Source organism: Sphaerodactylus townsendi, linkage group LG13, assembly GCF_021028975.2.
Source record: "Sphaerodactylus townsendi isolate TG3544 linkage group LG13, MPM_Stown_v2.3, whole genome shotgun sequence".
Lineage (NCBI taxonomy): Eukaryota > Metazoa > Chordata > Lepidosauria > Squamata > Sphaerodactylidae > Sphaerodactylus > Sphaerodactylus townsendi.
In genome coordinates, this window is record NC_059437.1 from 23,770,875 (window position 1) to 23,789,210 (window position 18,336).

An 18,336-nucleotide genomic window follows, 5' to 3' on the forward strand; every position below is an offset into this window, starting at 1 on the left:
AAGGAAGGGAATGCAGTTCTGCCTCTGCTTCTCACTCTTGTGTCTCAAGAGTCCTCCCAAAGGTGAGTGTTCCCCTGGGTATCCCAAGTTGCATCTGTTTTCCCTTTGCTCCATCCAGTTGAATGGAACCGAGGAAAGGAGCTGCGGTTTGAGAGACGCGTTAAGGAAGAGCTACAGTTGCCTCCTTCTTCCTTGCTGGCAAGATTCTGAGCAAGAGAGAGGAGTAATTTCCCCTTTGGTCTCCACATAGCATGAGTACTTACAGCACATCATGGTTCAGGTTGCAGAAACTTAATATTGGACATTGTCTAACTATTGTTACATGATGTAGAGAGTTGGACTTTGCCCTTTCCTCAGGCTATGTTTAATCTAACAAGGATGCATTTGCTTGGTAGAGTTACATGCTCCATGCTTTCCGCAGAACTGAAGAGATTTCAAGGACAGCCCTACCCATGAAGGATCCCTTTGAAGGACTGAGCTATGAAAGCTTTTGGAGTGACACCTGCTTCTCTATTCATCTTTTCCCCGCTCAGACCTGTTGTTGTAAACACACACCTGTGCCCTGTCGCTTATTTCTTCCTGGCTGTAATGAGTACTTGAACAGAGCCATCAGGGGGCCTTTCCCGACAATTTACTCCCACTGAGGAAACATCAGCTGATCATTCTGGACCATTAACCAGCAGCCACAACAGCATCATGCAAATACATGGCTTCTCCTAGTGAACGTGCGTGTCTGTCTGTCTCCTTCTCTCCCCCCCCTCCCCGTGTCTGTCTCCTTCTCTCCCCCCATGTTTTTTTTTCAAGGAAGGGGGTTGGAGAAGATGCAAAACTAGCTAGTGAGTGGACTGTGTTGCTGCTGCTGCTCTTGATTCTATTGCAGTAATTGATTGCTCTTTTTAATTTGCCATTGCCATTTTAACCTCAGTGCTTTCTGCTGGGAACTGCTTCAAGCCTTGGGGAGATGGGGAATAGATTTTGGAAACATGGAAGCATGCATGCAGTGCCCTATGTTCTCTTCTGGCTGGCACCTCCCTCTACAATCTTGTTGATGAGCTCCCTGCCCGTTTCAGTGGAGCTTGCCTGGAGAAATTTCAAGTGGATTGTGCATCACGTTAATTAGTATGTATGGAGATGGGAGTGCCAGTTGGGTTTTCTGCCTTGGGCACCAAAAAGCCTGCCCCTGTGTAACTGTCAAAAGTAGGCATGGCGTCAATTTGGTGGATACACTCACTTGGAAGCTCGTCTCTCCCACATTTTCGAAACAAGAACTTGCTTTTAAAAACAGGATTGCAGTTAAGCCTATTTTGCCATTGACGTGCTGATAAACTATTCAAGACAGCTGTCCTCCCAGCTGCAAAGTGCAAATTGATGTGCAAATTTTAAGTTTCATTTAAAACATTCTGTGTATTTCTGCACTTCATTTTTGGAGGAAGCTTAAACAACAGGACATGTGTGACAACTGTTTCTTTTCACTGAAGCCTCGTCCCTAGTAAACCATTCTCCCTTTCTTGTAATTGACTTTCCCTTCTTGCGCTGCCTTGTGAAGTGACCATTTTGTGAGCATTGCTAGCATTTTCATGCATCAGGATTCAGCTCTTTCTCCAATAATAAATCTAGAAAATAAATCTCTAGGTATATGGATTAACCTTGTGTATCATGTGCATGTTTATCAGTACCTGTGGATGCACACTAAGGTGTCAGCACACAGCCTGCTATTTCATGCCCTGTAGCAAGTGAATGGCAGATGACGGGACAATTATGCTTTTGAGGTGTTGTGTGGTTTCTGGGCTGTATGGCCGTGTTCTAGTAGCATTTTCTCCTGACGTTTTGCCTGCATCTATGGCTGGCATCTTCAGAGGATCATTATGCTTATTATTATGCTTTTGCAGTATTTTTTAATGCAAAAAAATAGCCCTCCTGGCTTTTTAAATCAAGGGGAGCGCAGGTTATTGGTAGAGTAAACCAATGTAGAGTACAGCAGATGAAGTTGATCCTACAACTATTTCTAATAATGTAGGGGCCTTATAAGCATGACCCTTTTTTAAATCTGTGAATTGCTGGCATCTATGAAGACCCGGCCTAACACAGAGGCGTTCCTCCCATTGGGCAAAGTGGGCAGTTGCCCTGGGCGCAGCCCTGTGGGGGGCGCAGGTTTGTTTGTGGGATTTTTTGTATTTTCAGTGTTTTTCCATTTTTGACCTGCAGAGGGCGCTGTCTTTAGGCTAGCAGCACCAAAATTTCAGGGATGTTTTGAGAGACTCTCCTGATGCTATCACCCAGGTTTGGTGAGGTTTGGTTCAGGGAGTCCAAAGTTATGGACTCCCAAAGGGGGTGCCCCTTCCCCCCATTGTTTCCAATGGGAGCTAATAGGAGATGAGGCTACACCTTTGAGGGTCGATAACTTTGGACCACCTGAACCAAACTTCACCAAACCTGGGAGGTATCATCAGGAGAATCTTTTACTGATACCACCCAGGTTTTGTGAAGTTTGGTCCAGGGGGTCCAAAGCTATGGACTCCCAAAGGGGGTGCCCCATCATCCATTGTTTCCAAAGGGAGCTAACAGAAGATGGGGGCTACAGCTTTGAGGGTCCATAACTTTGGACCCCCTGAACCAAACTTCACCAAACCTGGGTGGTATCATTAGGAGAGTCTCCTGAAGATACCCTGAAAGTTTGGTGCTGCTAGCTTAATAATTGCACCCCTGACAGCAGGCACCTCCAAATTTCCCCAGATTTTCCTTTTAAATCCCCCCGTCTTTGACATGGATTTAAAGGGAGAATCTGAGGTCCCCAGTTTAAACATTGCAAGTGATGCTGTTTCAGGGTGGGGAGAATCAACCCCCCAAAAATAGCATCACACTTCAATGTTGTTTAAACTGGGAACCCCAGATTCTCCCTTTAAGGTGGATTTAAAAGGAGAATCTGGGCTCCCTAGTTTAAACACCATTGAAAATGATGCTGTTTGGGGGTGGATTCCAGCATCACCTGTTTAAACTAGGGAGCCTTAAGGATTCTCCTCCTTTGCAAAACATTGAAAGTGATGCTGTTTCCCCAATTGGGGGGTACTGGATACAAACACCATAGGTCAATGTTTTTCATAGCAGTAATAAAACATTTTGAAAGCATTTTGAAAATGTTTTCAAAAAATTATTTCTGCTGTGTGGCATGGCTTATTGCTGTGCTCAGATTTGTGAGTTGGGGCATGTTCTATAATGTGATGGTGACTTTGAAACAACCTGGTGTAAAAAAATCATTGCTTGTTCACAGTGGGGGAGGGTGGCTGCCCATAGGGGGCGCCAAACTCCAGTTTGCCCAGATACACCACTGGGCATAGCTACAAGGGGGGAGGGGTGCGCATTGCATTGGGCACGTGCCTGGGGGGGGGGCATCAAACTCAGGTTTTGCCCAGGGCTCCAGTTTGCCTAGTTACGCCACTGGCCTAACACGAATAGCCCAGGCTTGCCTGATCTTATCAGATCTTGGAAGCTAAGCAGGCTTGGTCCTGGTTAGCATTCGAATGGATGACCACCAAGGAATACCAAGGGTGTGTCACAGAGGCAGGCAATGGCAAACCACCGTTTAGTACCTCTTACCTTGAAAATCCTATGGGGGTAGCTATAAGTCAGGTGTGACTTGACAGCAAAAAAAGGACATGTTCTTCATTTCCACCTCCACAATGGGAAGAAATAATGGCTCAGGACCAATAGCGCCAGCTGTAATCCTGCACAGGGTTGGGCTGCTTAAATCTCATAGAAAGGTCCAGGAGCAAGGTCCTAGGCGTCCTGCATGTCTTGTCCCCCATTACAGTGTGTTTACAGCTTTACAGGTGAAGATATTCATGCGATTTATGTCAGCTGCTGAGTGAATAGTTGAGTTGACAGCCTGTAATAGCCACCTTGTCAGCTAAGTATCCCTCCCCCACAACCCAGCACTTCGCATCTGGGTCACCTTCCAAAACAGTGCAATCCTAAAGCAGAGTTGCATCCTTCTGAATCCACTGAAGTGCATGGATCTCACTGTGAATCTACTCCTGTGTCTTCTGAACAGCAAAATTCTGATTTTTTAAAGTACATATTGGGGAGCAAAGTACATTGTCTCCTCTCAGTCAAAATGCACAATTTATGATCTCATGTGTATGAATATGCCTTTTCCAAAAATCAAAATTCACAATTTTCGACCTCGTGTGTGTGACTATACCTTTTCCAGAAACCCAGGGAAATATACATTTGTGTGTTGTAGGAGAATAGTAATAATCCATTGACAGGGAAGGCATGTTGCCAGACCTCATGGTAGTGGCTCACTCTGTGATTTCACTTCTTGGGTATGAACTCTTGTAATGTAAAACAAGTGTGACCATTTTTTGGCCTGTTGCTGAAGAGTGAAGCATCCCCCAGGGGTATGTTCAGTGTTATAGTACAAGTTGTCCTTCTCTCTTTTCTGTTGTGGTCATTTGTACTGGCTCACATAAAGGGGGTGGGGGTGGGGGAACCAAAATCCTTAAGGGAAAATTCCTTAAGGGAAAATTCCTCACTGTGTTCTGTTGCAGTGATGTGGCATTCTGAATATGCTGTCAGGTTTGGTGGTAAGACTCTTTTTTCTTTTCTTTGCATTAATATTTGCTTCTACGCAGCATTTTCATGCCCCTTTAGATTTAAAGTGTTTGAATTTTGTGAACATTTCATTCCATCACACACCTGTGAAGTTGTGAATTATACTCTTGATACAAAGGTATTTCCAGACTAGGGCCTATAGGCTGGTTTGTAGAAAATGTGACCTATCTACCTTTCTTCCCCCCCCCCCCCCCACAAGTAGGCCAGATTTTGCTTCAGGACAGTTCTTGGCAACCTCTAGCTTGCTGCATGAGGTTTCTAAATTTAAACTACTTATATCTTCAGGATTTGGAAAGAAAATGTGTTTGCCCTGGTTTCCCAATTGATTTTGAAGCAGTAGGTTTCTTTTTCTTCCACTTTAGGTGACTTGCAGCCCCATCCCATGGGCTGATGCTTAGGCATATAGGGTAGCACACAATACATACATTATAATCCTAAAAAAATGCTTTTTTCTGAAAGTAAGTCCCATTGAATAACATGGGATTTACTTTTGAGTAGGGAGCCCCGTGGGGCAGAGTGGTAAATTGCAGTTCTGCAGTCAAAGCTCTGCTCACAATCTGAGTTCGCGGTTCAAGGTTGACTCAGCCTTCCATCCTTCAGAGGTCGGTAAAGCAAGTACCCAGCTTGCTGGGAGTAAAGTGTAGTGACTGGGGAAGTACCACCCCATAAATATAGTCTGCCTAGTAAACGTCATGATGTAGCATCACCCGATAGGTCAGTAATGACCCAGTGCTTGTTTTAACCCTTGCTTGCTTTTGTATATATCTGCTTAGGAGTTCTTTGTAAGGGAGCATGCCTGAGTAGGTCTACTCAGCAGTAAATCTCATTTATTCAATGAGGCTTAATCCTAAAAAAAATATTTTAAGATTGCAGCCTGTTCATACAGGCAAGGGAATGACTAGTGGATGGCTGTACCACTTCAGGATGCAGATGATGAATTTTGAAAGAACGTGTGTTTAAGAAAGAACTAAAGTAAAGTTTCCCCTTCAGTTGTGTCCGACCCTGGGGTACCACTGCAAGCAGTTATTTTATAGGCAAGCCGTTTTTGTGGGGTAGTTTGCCATTGCTTTCCCTGGCTATTCTTTACCCCCTAGCTATAAGCTAGGTACTCATTTACCGACCAAGAATGGATGGATGGCTGAGTTGGCCATGAGCCAGCTGCCAGGATATCGGACCCACAGGGGGCTTAAACTCCTGACCGTGCGAGTGGCAGTGCAAGCACTTAACCACTACGCCACACGGCTCCTAAGAAAGAACTACTGTCATGCAAATAAAAAGCTAAGGCAAGAGCGAAAGAGGATCTAGACGTTCTCTTTGCTTGCTGCGTGCTGGTTTTTTGTTTGCAAGGCAATCATAGGAGGGCATGCCATTATGAGATGCTCCATCTGCAATCTGAAGTGGTACACTCTCTTCTGTCATCGTATCAATCTGATTTTCCTACTTGTGTGGACCAGGCCAAAGAGTTTATCAGAAAAACAAGGAAGCAACTTCATGTTGGGCCAGGACCTGGACTTCCAATCCTGCGTCTCTCAAGAGCAAAATCCTGAGAGCATATGTAGAAAGAGAATGTGAGTTAGCATATTGTAGCATATCCCCCATCAGGGGCATAGCTGCCTAAAACGCACCCAGGGCAAGCAATATGACATGCCTCACCTCCAAACTCCACATGTGATTCAGGGGTGGACACACCTGTTCCACACTGGTCTTGGCTGGATCAAGCTTTAAACTGCAGGCTTCAAACTTCAAATCCAGCCGGGTTGCACCCGACATCAGACTGAGTGTTGGGTCTGACTGGCTCCTGCTTTATATTACAGGCTCCCCTCTCCTCAGCTCCATCTGACTGCTCAGTTCAAGGCTGGGCTCAGCCTGGATGGATTAAGCTCTAATTGCAGATTTGAAGCTTGCAGTGAAAGCTCGACCCAGCCAGGCTGAGCCAACCTTGAACTGAGCAGTCAGTCTGACTGGCTCCAGCTTTATACAGTGGATTCCATCCCTCAGGCTCCCTCTGGCAGTACGTGCATTCACAAAAGCAGCATTCCCAGTGATAGAGATGGAGTCTACGCTTGTAAATGCCATGCTTACAGCCTGATAATGATCGCGTGTCATTGAGGTGGGGTAGACCAGCATTCTTATTTTCACTCCTCAATAAGCACTGAAATCAACCCAGCTGAGGTGGAATTGTGGTGGAGTTGTCCCACTGATTTCTCCAAGTCAAGCTGCCATTTTGCCTGCTTCTGAGTCATTGCCAGGTTGACTAGTTTAATGCCTCCGTTTATATTTTTGGGTGGGTTGTTTTAGTGTTCTAACATGACTATGATCACCCAGCAGGAATGTAGGAGGGAGGAAACAAATCTGCTCCTGTGGAGGAGTGGGGAAATCAAACCCTGTTCTCCAGATTAGAATCCACGTGCTCTTAACCACTACACCATGATGGCGGGTATAGCTCATTAATTCCCAGAAATGCCTGCCAAGGAGTGGACAGAACTGCTCCTGTATGGATGGGGGGAAAGTGGAGATAAAAGGAAAACCCAAAGCAGACAGACGGATGCTATTCTGTTTCGCTTTCCCTTCGCAGGCATGGAAAACATCACGTTTCCCCACTTTTGGAAAACATGGGGATGATTGGATCTGTGATGCAGTAAGTTTGGGAAGGAGAAAACCTGTGTGCAACAGAAAGTCTGACCTGAAGAGAGTGTACTCTCACTTCAGGGTAGACCATAAGTGCATAATAGCCCAATGTATTTGGCCCCAAGTCTAACAACCAAAACAGGGAGAATCTTCCAACTGAGAGTTTATAACATCAAGCTTTCTTCCACCAAGCTTCCCTGTGCAGTCATTAAAACAAAAGGGATGGGCCTTAATCAGAACTTTATAAACCCATCAAGGACTCTTGGATTCTTTATGGTGAAAAGTCCCTGCTAATTAACTGTCACAGAGTGATGGATTTTTCAGGCCCAGCTGTTACGATGGGTGATGTAAATCATTTGCTCTGGTTTCAGATGGAGTAATCCTTGAAAAATTGGCCATTTCAAGGGTGGTGGGTTTTTTAAAGTATATTAACTATTTGAAGTATTCTCCTGGCCCATTTAAGGTATTCACAAACCTATATATAAATGTTTTAAATAGTATGTAAATATTTTAAATCAATAGACAGCTGAACTCATAATTTCTCAGTATTTTTTTTTTGCTGTTGCTCTCGTTAACATAGAACAAAACTCATGTAATATCTTTTTGTTAGATACAGTCAAATTAACAAGAGATTGATTGGTCCTTATAAAAGCATTCCACAGATATTGTTCTTCTTTTGGATTGTGCATATGCCGCTATGGCTGTTTACAAGTTTTTTTTCCTCATTAACGTAGCCCTGTTGGTAGCTAACAGATAACATTCCATTCTGGTACGTTTTAACATAAATCAACATGTGCAGATGAATCCCCTTAACTTTGTCCAATTGGTTTATTGACTAAAGAAAACCAGCAGAACAATTTTGAGGCAAAATTTGTGGGTTAAATTAGGGTGCCAACAAGTCTGGAAGGGCTTCATGCTGTAATGTAACACTTTCAATGCCTGGAAATTTTTTGCAAACAATGGCTTTGCACAAAGGAACAAGAGCTGTTAAAGGAAGCAGAGCCGAGATGGGTGACGTCAGCTGGATGCAAACCAAGAACAAATGTCTGCCCTGGGTAGCCAACAGGATCTGTAGTCAGCAACACTGATGTGCGCTTGTGTATACAAAAGAAAGCATAGCGTATATTTATGGGGCTTTACTGAAATTAGAGGATTTGTTTGTGTAGGGGAGATGGGACATTAAAGAAGACGCCCTTAACCTGGAAGAGGAGGGGCGTAAAGTAAAAATTATTTTCATCACAGGAAGTGAGAAAGTCAGGACAGAGCACCCTTTGTCAGTTCTGGGCCCCCAGGAAAAAAAATTATACCATCTCCCAGCAAGGCAGTTTGTATACAGGGTACTGAATTTAGTTTGATTTGAAAATGAATTTTTGCCCACTGTAATGGTAAACTGCCTCTCTGCAGATGTGTCTGTTGGGTGTTGGGTCATAAATGCACCTTGGCAAAATTTAGCACTTACTGGCTTTTCAGACCCCTGGTTACCTAAATAAATAAAGCTGCCTTATAATGAGTGTGACTGTTGGTCCATCTAGCTGCTGTGAATGGTAGGATATACATTATTTTAAAAAATATAGCTCAGTATTGTCTGCTCTGACTTGCAACAGCTCTCTAAAATTGCAGAAAGAGGTCTTTCCCAGACTGGCTGTTGGGGATTTTTTTTTAAATCACAGATGCCTGAAACTTCTACATATAAAACCTGTGCTCTGCCAGTGAGCTATAAACTGTGCTCCAAAAACCTGTATCGGATGGAATATGATATTATTTGTCCAACCTATAAAATACTGACTGGTTGGCAGTCCTGTCACTGCTGTGCTGCAAATGGTTCTTGCCATACTGAATACATTCTGGCTTTGTCAAGGCAGAATATAAAAGCAATTTGGGAGTGATCTACCTACCTTCTATCCATTACTGTTATCCACTTCACTGACTGTCCTCAGCCTGGTGGTTTAATATTGATTTGCTGCTATTGGGTATCGTGCAAATTGTTTCCGTTCAACTGAACAGCTTAAAGACCCAGCCTATAATGACGAAGCCATTCGATTCAGTGGTTTGCACAGGTCATTACTCTGCGTAATTATGCCTGCATTGTGTGTTTATTTACCTGTACTGTTTTGCCGCTTTCCTAGGGTCGCCATGTGAAGACCGGGCAACTAGCGGCAATCAAGGTTATGAATGTTACTGAGGTGAGCAAGTGGATCATCTGGCCGTTCTGGAAGCAGGACAAAATCTGTCTGAAAGCTTGACTATGACCAAGAGATGGAACTCAAGGCAGGGCTGTGCAGATGTAGGGGTGGGACCAGAGGCGTAGCAAGGGGGAAAAGCGCTCGGTGCACTGGTGCATCCAATGCCCCCGCCCTGCCCTGGAACGCCCCCGGAATGCCCTCACCACACCTCCACAGGGGTGCGCACCTGGTGCGTCGCGCACCCCCTGGCCCCCTTGGAGCTACGCCTCTGGGTGGGATGATGCAGATAGCTACTCATTTGATTGTCTGGTGTCTGTCTTCAGCCCCCACTTTCACAGTCATCCTGCTACTTTCCCCCATCAAAGGGAATCTGAAAAAGTTCTGCAACTGAGAGTAGTGTGACAAGTTAAGGCTAAATAGCTCATCATCCCTGGTGGCTCATGGCCCAGCCTCTGGGAATGGAGCTGCATTCAGAGCATCTCCCATGTGGGGGTCGTGTAGTCGATATGCAGGCCTGCCTATCATAACAACTGGCAGCTTGCTAGTTAATAATAAAAGTCAGAATGGGGACATATAAAGGAACGTGTCACATTGTTTGAAATTATGGTTGATTTGGGGAGAGAAAATGATCTGCTTGTATAAATATAGTCCTCTGGAGTGGTGCTTTATCTTTTCAGAAGGATGGCTGCGCAGCCACCTGGTCTTGTTCCCAATCACGCTTGTACAATTGGGCCACGGCAAATCGAGGATGCTGGTTGTGTATATTTTTTGCTGGTCTATAATAATGAAGCCACGATGGCTCTTCCTGCTTATTTCTGGGTGATTATCTGTTTCCAGAGATAGCAAATAGAAGATTTCCTGTCGCTTATTGCAGCTCCCGCTGTGTTTTCATAACATCTTTGTCCCTTTCACATCAGCCTTTTGCTCTCTAAAATCTAGGCCACAGTAGAACCAGAATGGGGGAAAGGGTGAGATACAAATGTTACTTTTTGTCTCCCCACTTTAAAAGGAGAGGGAAGATGCTAATTGCCACTGTCAACCAGAGCTGCCATGAGTATAAAATGGCATGTTTGCCTGCTGTTTTACCAATTAGTTGTGCAAAAAGGTTGAAGAAACCTTTTACCTGGGGGTCAGTTTTACATGTTGTTTTGATGTATCCCCAACCTGTGATCACTGGCATTTATTTGTTTTCTGATTTAGGCTTTTAGGATGCGTTCCAGGAAGAACAGGCTGCCTGTTGTACTTCTGGATGAGTTCCTTTTCTGACATGACCTCTTGACTGAAAAGAGGCCAGCTCAGAACACAGACTTGTGCATGAATGCTACAGACAGTAGTATGGAGAGTAGACATTCCTGAGTTACACAGAGGATTTTATTCAAATTCCTGATAGTAATATATTTTGCTGTTGGGGTTTCCAACTGGATCATTTGGGATTGTATCATTGAAGGCCTAAGGATTCCAGTCCCAAGTGGTAGTAATGCAAGCTACATAGGATGCCCAATTAGCTGCCATCATCTCTCATCATCACACATCGCAACTGAGGATAACATGTGGCAATCATTACCCCTATGGCAAGACAGAGTGATGGACCTGATATACTTGATTTTTTAAAGGAATTAAACAAATTTCAAGAGGTCTATCATGGACAATTAGCTCAGTCCTGCTAAAAAGGAAGCTACTAGCTAACAGACAATCCTGCTAGCCAGTTTGCCCAAACATACCAGCCTTGTTTATTTATGAATAATCAGTGGCCAGAAAGAAGGGCAGGTGGAAAACTCCAACTCTTTTCCAACCATTACCTAATTTTCTGTTAACCATGATTACTAAGAGGAGCTTCCATGAACAGGAGCAGAATACCGGTGAATGATAGTTGCTGGCAACAAACATCATGAGAGTTTCCGTGTAGATTCATGTCCTGCTTCTGAACTTCCCAGAGGTATTTTGCCATCCCAGGAGGAGATCATACAATCATAGAGATGGAAGAGACTCCAAGGGCCATCGAGTCCAACCCCCTGCCATGCAGGAACACACAATCAAAGCTCTCCTGACAGATGGCCATCGAGCCTCTTTTTAAAAACCTCCGAAGAAGGAGACTCCACCACACACCGGGGTAGTGCCTTTCACTGCCGAACAGCCCTTTCAGGACGTTTTTCCTGATGTTTAGATGGAATCTCTTTTCTTGCAGCTTGGCTTCATTACTCTGTGTCCTAGTCTTTGGAACAGCAGAAAACAAGCTTGCTCCCTCTTCAACATGACAACCCTTCAGATAACTAAACATGGCTATCATGTCACCACTTCACCTTCTCTTCACCAAACTAAACATCCCCAGATCCCAAAGTCTCTCCTTGTAGGGCATGAATTCCAGACTTTTTACCATTTTGGTTACCCTCCTCTGGACCCATTCCAGCTTGCCGATATCCTTCTTGAAGATGAGTGTACCTTTCCTGGGATGGCAATGGACCTTGAACAGGCCCTGCTGAGACCTTGTACCTGATCTTGCCTGTTTACCCAACTTGCTGTTGCTAAGCTAGATTTTCTCCAGCTTGGCTTTGATTCTATCCATGACCTGATCTTTGTGTCCAGCCGGCCCTTCCTACCAGCGCCTCTGACTCTGCAGATGCCACTCCTGACAGATCAATCAGCAAAAATTCTCAGTTGTCCTGGAGGAAAAAGGCTTTTGACATTCCTCTCTTGAAAAAGTGGCAAATGGTCTTTATTCTTTTCTCGGGACCCTTTCTGGCAGCCTTGCCGCTTGGCAGCTCTGGGCCCCTTTTATCCTGAAGCTTTGATCCTGAGCTGCTTTATTGCCAGCAGTTCAGGCAGCAGGATGCTGTGGTCACCCTGGGCTCATCTGCCCATCTGTCAGGAAGAGCGGCTGCAGTGTCATGTTTCTGGGAGGGGTGTGGGAACTTTCAGGCTGCCGCTCTGTTACTGAAAGAGCCCGTGCGGTTTTCCTCCGCATCTCCCTCACCAGCTTTGCTTTCCGTTATCTGAGAGTGGGAAGTGGGTGCGGCCCTTGCAGCGAGATCAAAGCTCCGGCACCTTCTTTTAATGGGGATGCTAGTAGTTATGTGGAAAGATTGTTTTTCTTCCTTTCTTTTTCAATAAGAAAAATATTTATTAGGAGATTTGTACAAAATCCAGGAAAGTTGGTGAAGATACTTTGAACAAACATCCAACCATGGGATCTACTGCAGTCGCTAACACCAACATTTCCATCTGTACAAACAGTAGGCAATGAACACAAAACAATAACCAACATTTATAGCCTAAAACCTAAAACATTCATCTGGCTTTACCTTCAACGAAGTATATAAGGGAAGGTATTAAACGGAGGCTCGCAGAATTCTCTGGGGTCGCATATACTTTGTCAATTAAACCAAAGCCTTCTGTGTTGTATGGAAAGGTTTTTAACTGCCGTGTGCCAGAACATCAGGCTTGTCTCTTTGCACATCGTAACCTTCGTTTCTAGCAAAGGGATCAGAGCAATCATTAAGTACTTAAAACAAGTTAGATTCAAGTCCAGTAGCACTTTGGAGACCCACAAGAGTTTTAGGCTATAAGTTTTTGAGAGTCAAAGCTTATACTCTGCCACTCTGTTTGACTCTGAGATGCTACTGAATTTGAATCTAAATGTTGTACTGCAAACCAAGATGGCTACCAATTCAGGGCAGGGGAGCAGCAGCCAGGGATAGTGCCTTAGCAGCACACCCATTCTCCCTCCAAAGGGATTTCCAGTGGTGCAGGAAGGGAACTTTTCTTTAAAAAAAAAGTCTGCCTGAAAATTGCCATTAGGAAGACTGACTTACGCCACACTTTTTGGTGGTGTAAGCTGACTGCTTGTGTAGGGGGACGTTCCTGGATTGAGAAGTCCTTGGGGGGCAACTAAAGTTGGCTCCACCCCTGAGAACACCCCCAGAATGCCCCCTCCACATCAATGGAGGTTGTGGTGGTGGAGGCCCGCCACTGCAGAGCCCAACTTCCAGGTTTGGGTGCAGAAGCCAGCTGCTGAGGTAAGTCCTTCTGTGTTGGTGTCCATGCCACTTTGCATGGTGCTGGTGGCACAAGCACTGGCACAACCCTTCCCCCGCTTCCAATGCAGTTCAGCCTCCCCTTTGGATTGTGCAGTTAGAGGCCCAATCTGATATAATAGAATGACCAGGGAGAGGCCCAGCCTCAGGTCCCTACTATACCGTGAAGCTCACTGACTGATTTTGGTCCAGTCACTCTGTACCTTCTTCACAGCCTTCTGAGCATTACATTGGAGGAAAGGTGGGTCAAAATTTAATGAACAATAAATTTATATAGTGCCTTTCACAGCATCTATTTGGGGAGTCTTCTTAATTTACGATTGAAAGCTTCAGGTTGGGAAATTCTTGGAGATTTGGCATTGTTGACTAAGGAGGGTTGGGTTTGAAAAGGGCAGAGAGCCTGGCAGGGATACTTTGCCATACAGTCAGCCCTCCAAAGCTGCATTTTCTCAAGGAATCTAAATCTCAAGATCTCTGTAAGTCTATAAGTGCTGAGACCAGTTGTAATGGTGGGAGAACTCTTGGCCCCAGTAACCATAACCTTATAGTACCGTGGTGGCGAACCTTTGGCACTCCAGATATTATGGACTACAATTCCCATCAGCCCCTTCCAACATGGCCAATTGGCCATGCTGGAAGGGGCTGATGGGAATTGTAGTCCATAACATCTGGAGTGCCAAAGGTTCGCTGCCACTGTTATAGTATCTTTGCTAGCCTATATTCATGTATTTGAAATCTTATTAAAGTGTTCTCTCAGCACCCAGGATCCCAAAGTGGTTTAGTATAATCCTGTGAGTCAACCTCAATCTGTGGCTCATCCTTCTCCAACTTTAGCAATTCTATGCAAAATGCAGATGTCGATAAGCCTTTTTCTCAATAAACCAAGTCCTCTTGAATAAAGTTCATGGGTTTAGTGACCAAACAACAGCAAAGAGTCTTCCATCCAGGAAAAATGTAACCTGGTGCAAAATCTGAGTTTTACACACACCACACACACCTCTTATATGGGCGTCTGCCCTCCCCCACCATGACCAAACAACTTTTTTTGCATGAGGTTTTGAAGTCAGTGTATGGACCTGGGGGGAAGGAGGAGGGACGTGGGGGTGATTTTCTGCCCCCCGTGTGACTAAATGGCTGCAGCCCAGGGATATTTGACCCCATGTGTCCCCCTGGGCAGTACGCCCCTGCATCCATCCATTACATTTCTTTCCCTCTTTGTTACCTGCCTTCAGCTCTGTTCCTAAGGGGGAGGCCTCTATCAGGTTTTTTGGGCTGCTGTCTCTGCTTGCAGCATCCTTGCTTCACTATTTGGCCCTGAGGAAGTTCCCCTGTGCATTATCTCTCCTGCAACAGCCTGTGGTTCTTGCCTTTTCCTGTCCAAGAATACCTTCACCCCTTCCCTTCAGATTGTGAAATCTCAAGGCTTTATCATCTTCCCGGCCTCCTGCTACACCCGTTGATTGTCTCACCGTATGCCTGACTAAATTTTTATTCCCATATAGACCTTTAGCAAGTAAGTTATTGTTTGCAAGACAATCCTACTCCCTCTTGACCCCGTTTCATCCCACTTCAGTTGCCACAGCTGAGCTGCTCCTCCTCCCATGATTATTTTTTCACTCCTCTTTCTCTTCCCCTGGACTGGGGGTGCAGAATGGTGTGATCCTGCCAAAAATAGGGTCTTGCAAACAAAAAATTATCACCCAAACTCTTAGCCATAATGGTGGCAGCCTTCAAAATCCTTTTCTAAAGGGTAAGCTCTCAGTGAATAAAATGGGCCTTTACTTCTTCGTGGATCTGGTTAAGATTGTTCTCAAGTCAGTAAAGCATAAATAAATACAATAAATGAATAATGGAAACAAAGCCAAGGTTATTCCTGGTCAGAACACTTTGAGGATGTGCTGAATATTTAGATTTTGTAAACTGAATTTAGACAATGAGGATTTTGGTGACAGATTTCTGCTATCTTTGTCACACTATGGTGTTTTAGTTGTTATAAATTTCAAAAACGTTGTTAGCTTTCTTATGGATCTAAAGCACACAGGCAGATATTAATATTCTTTGCACACTGTATATATTACTTCCTCAATCTTCTTTAAAACAACTTCACGCCAGAATTGTAAAGTACACCAGAATTGTTAGCCCTATATTTGACAATTAGTTTAAGTAAACAGCGACTTCTTCAAGGTCATCTAGTAAAGTGTGGTTGTTCTTTCTTAGTTTTAAGTTCTTATTTAACAAATGAACAACAGCTGGGCTTCAAAAGGATAATAATAACCAAAGAAGAGATCATCAGGAAATGGTGTTAAGTGATTCCCTTTTGAGGTTAAAGGTGTGTGCTTTGCAGTTCAAGTGGGTTTCACAATGATTTCTGAATGTGAAAAGTCAATAACTCCTTTGTGCAAATAAGTTGAGTTTAACAAACCACCTCTGGACATACCTGTGTGAATTATGTCTTACATACAGATCAAAGAATCAGATTTTGGGTGTCACAGTTTGTAGGGAATTCCCCTGCTTGAACCGTGCAGAAGCAGATATGAGCTGCATGTGGCAGAGAGATAGGGTTGTGCTTGGGCAGGATGTGGTCTATGAGGGCGTTGGCCCACCCATCCTGGGCTTGTCCGGATAAGAGGCGTTGTGGTGATTGGGGCTAGGATGGTGGTTGGATGATGGGTAAGGGAGATCCTGTCTGATTAATTTAGCCTGACCTTCACCCAGTGTGATGTAGTGGTTAAGAGCAGATGGACTCTCATATGGAGAACCAGGTTTGATTCCCCACTCCTCCACATGAGCTCTTATCTGGTGAACTGGATTTGTTTCCCCACTTCTACATTCCTGCTGGGTGACCTTGGACTAATCACAGTTTGTTCAGAACTCAGTCCCACCTACCTCACCAGGTGTCTGTTGCAGGGAGAGGAAGGGAAAGGAGTTCGTAAGCCACCTTGAGACTCTTTATAGGAGAGAAAAGTGGTGTATAAATCTAAACTCCTTGTCTCCTTTTTTACTCCATTGGATGATGCTGGATCCTTGATAGCCTGTGAGGGGAAAGCATGGCCCTTGGAATGAGGGGTTCAGACTAGCTTCAGCGAGGTCTGAGAAGTGGGGCCACATGCTGGGTCAGACACTAACAGCTATGGTGTGCCATTCATAGTTGGATTCATAACTCAATGGATTCATAACTCTGTAGTGCAGACTGAGAAATGCTAACATTCAGCTACGTTCTGGGGTATAATACTGTTTCTTTTGCCCATGGAGCTATGACCACTTCTGAGTCTGCTATCCCCTCTGATGCTACAGGTGTGGTCTGAGATGCGGAACTCCACAACACTATGCATGAACACCATTCCGAGCACTCTCTTCAGCTCGGTCCAGGGTTTTGGGGAAGTCACTACACCTTTGAGACACTGCCACTTTTCATCTCATTTCCCTTCTTTTGCCACAGGATGAAGAAGAAGAAATCAAACTGGAAATAAATATGTTGAAGAAATATTCTCATCACAGGAATATTGCAACATATTATGGAGCGTTTGTCAAGAAAAGTCCTGCAGGTCAGGACGACCAGCTGTGGGTAGGCATCCAGTTGTAATTTTTTTTGAACATCCCTATCTAGGACTTTAGTTGTCCTTGGATCTTGTAATATTTGGAAGTCTATTTCATGTTTCATATTAGTTCCCGCTGAGTTTTGTCCTGAGTCTTACTTATGACTCTAAGTAAGTTAGGCTAAGCAAGTTGCTTTGAAGGACTCTGGTAGGTTCTGGGTTCCTTTTTTGTTTGTTCTTTGTTCTGAATAAAGTTATAGTTGGTTTACTCAAGACAACCTTCAGCATTCTGAGCAATTGCAGCATCCTGCAGTTCCCAATGAACTTTAGTATTTATAAACTTTCCCACAGCAAAATCAGATACCAGTCAGGGTCTGAGCAAAGAAGCTTGACCAATGTGGGGTTGGAAAGAGGAAGCAGACAAACATTCAGAAGGGCAGGCAACTGGACAGAGATGCTGGCAGAGTGGAATATGTGGCAATATGTAGAGCAAAGCTAGGCATCTAGTGATGCAATCAGGAAGGAACAAAACCAGAGATTGGCAGCTATGTAAGCCTCAACTGAAGGTACTGAAACACAGGTTAAGTCAGATGGATCCATGGTGAACCCAAGAGGAAAATTAATACATATAAAACATCCCGATGTCATCAGACCATTGACCCATGTTGCTTAGTGTTATCTACTCTGACAGCCTCTCTTTCTGCACAAAAAGATCTTTCCCATCACTTGCAACTTCCTTTAATTGGAGATACTGTCCATTGAAACTGGGACTTCCTATATGCAAGATATGTGCTGTACTGCTGAGTCCCGTTTTCTTCTGGATCACCAAGCAGCTCACTGCAAGGGACACTTTCTGTCTGAGCCTGACAGCAGGATGGAGTATCTCACAGGAGTGCAAGAAACCTAGGCTTCAGTTGCCTTTAGGTCTTCTCCAACCCCTACAATTCAATGGTTGCTCTGGGAGATCAGTTATGGTTATCGACCATCTGGAAGCTGACTGATGGCCTCTATAATGGTTGCTTTGCACAGTTGTCCATGAAATTAGCAATTGTGGTCAGAGCAGAAAATCTAATGGAAACAAATGTTGCCTGCAGTGCTAGGAGATGCTATAGTATTAAACAATATATAAGCTGTTACAGGCATGTTGGGAGGAGGGGAATGTGTGAGAGTGTCACATGGGCCTGTCCAGGGATTTAATTCTAGCCCTAAAGACCTGTCTGACAAATTTACTGGAATAAATTGCTAATAAGCTTTCAGTAGTATTCATTTTTGTATGTTTGCTTTCATGTGCGACAAAAGTAATCTCAAAGGAGAGAATACCCTTAAGTCAACAATCATTGATCAAAT

General features: G+C 44.4%; 1 protein-coding gene across 1 annotated transcript in view; it reads left to right on the top strand.

Annotated features, from left to right (window-relative positions):
* The window catches only part of NRK (Nik related kinase), a 139,101-nt gene that overhangs the window by 53,415 nt on the left and 67,350 nt on the right, over positions 1-18,336 (top strand). Inside the window, exons 3-4 of the mRNA XM_048514491.1 lie at positions 9,366-9,422; positions 16,893-17,018. Coding sequence (XP_048370448.1) covers positions 9,366-9,422; positions 16,893-17,018 — 183 coding nt within the window. The remainder of the gene's footprint in view (positions 1-9,365; positions 9,423-16,892; positions 17,019-18,336) is intronic.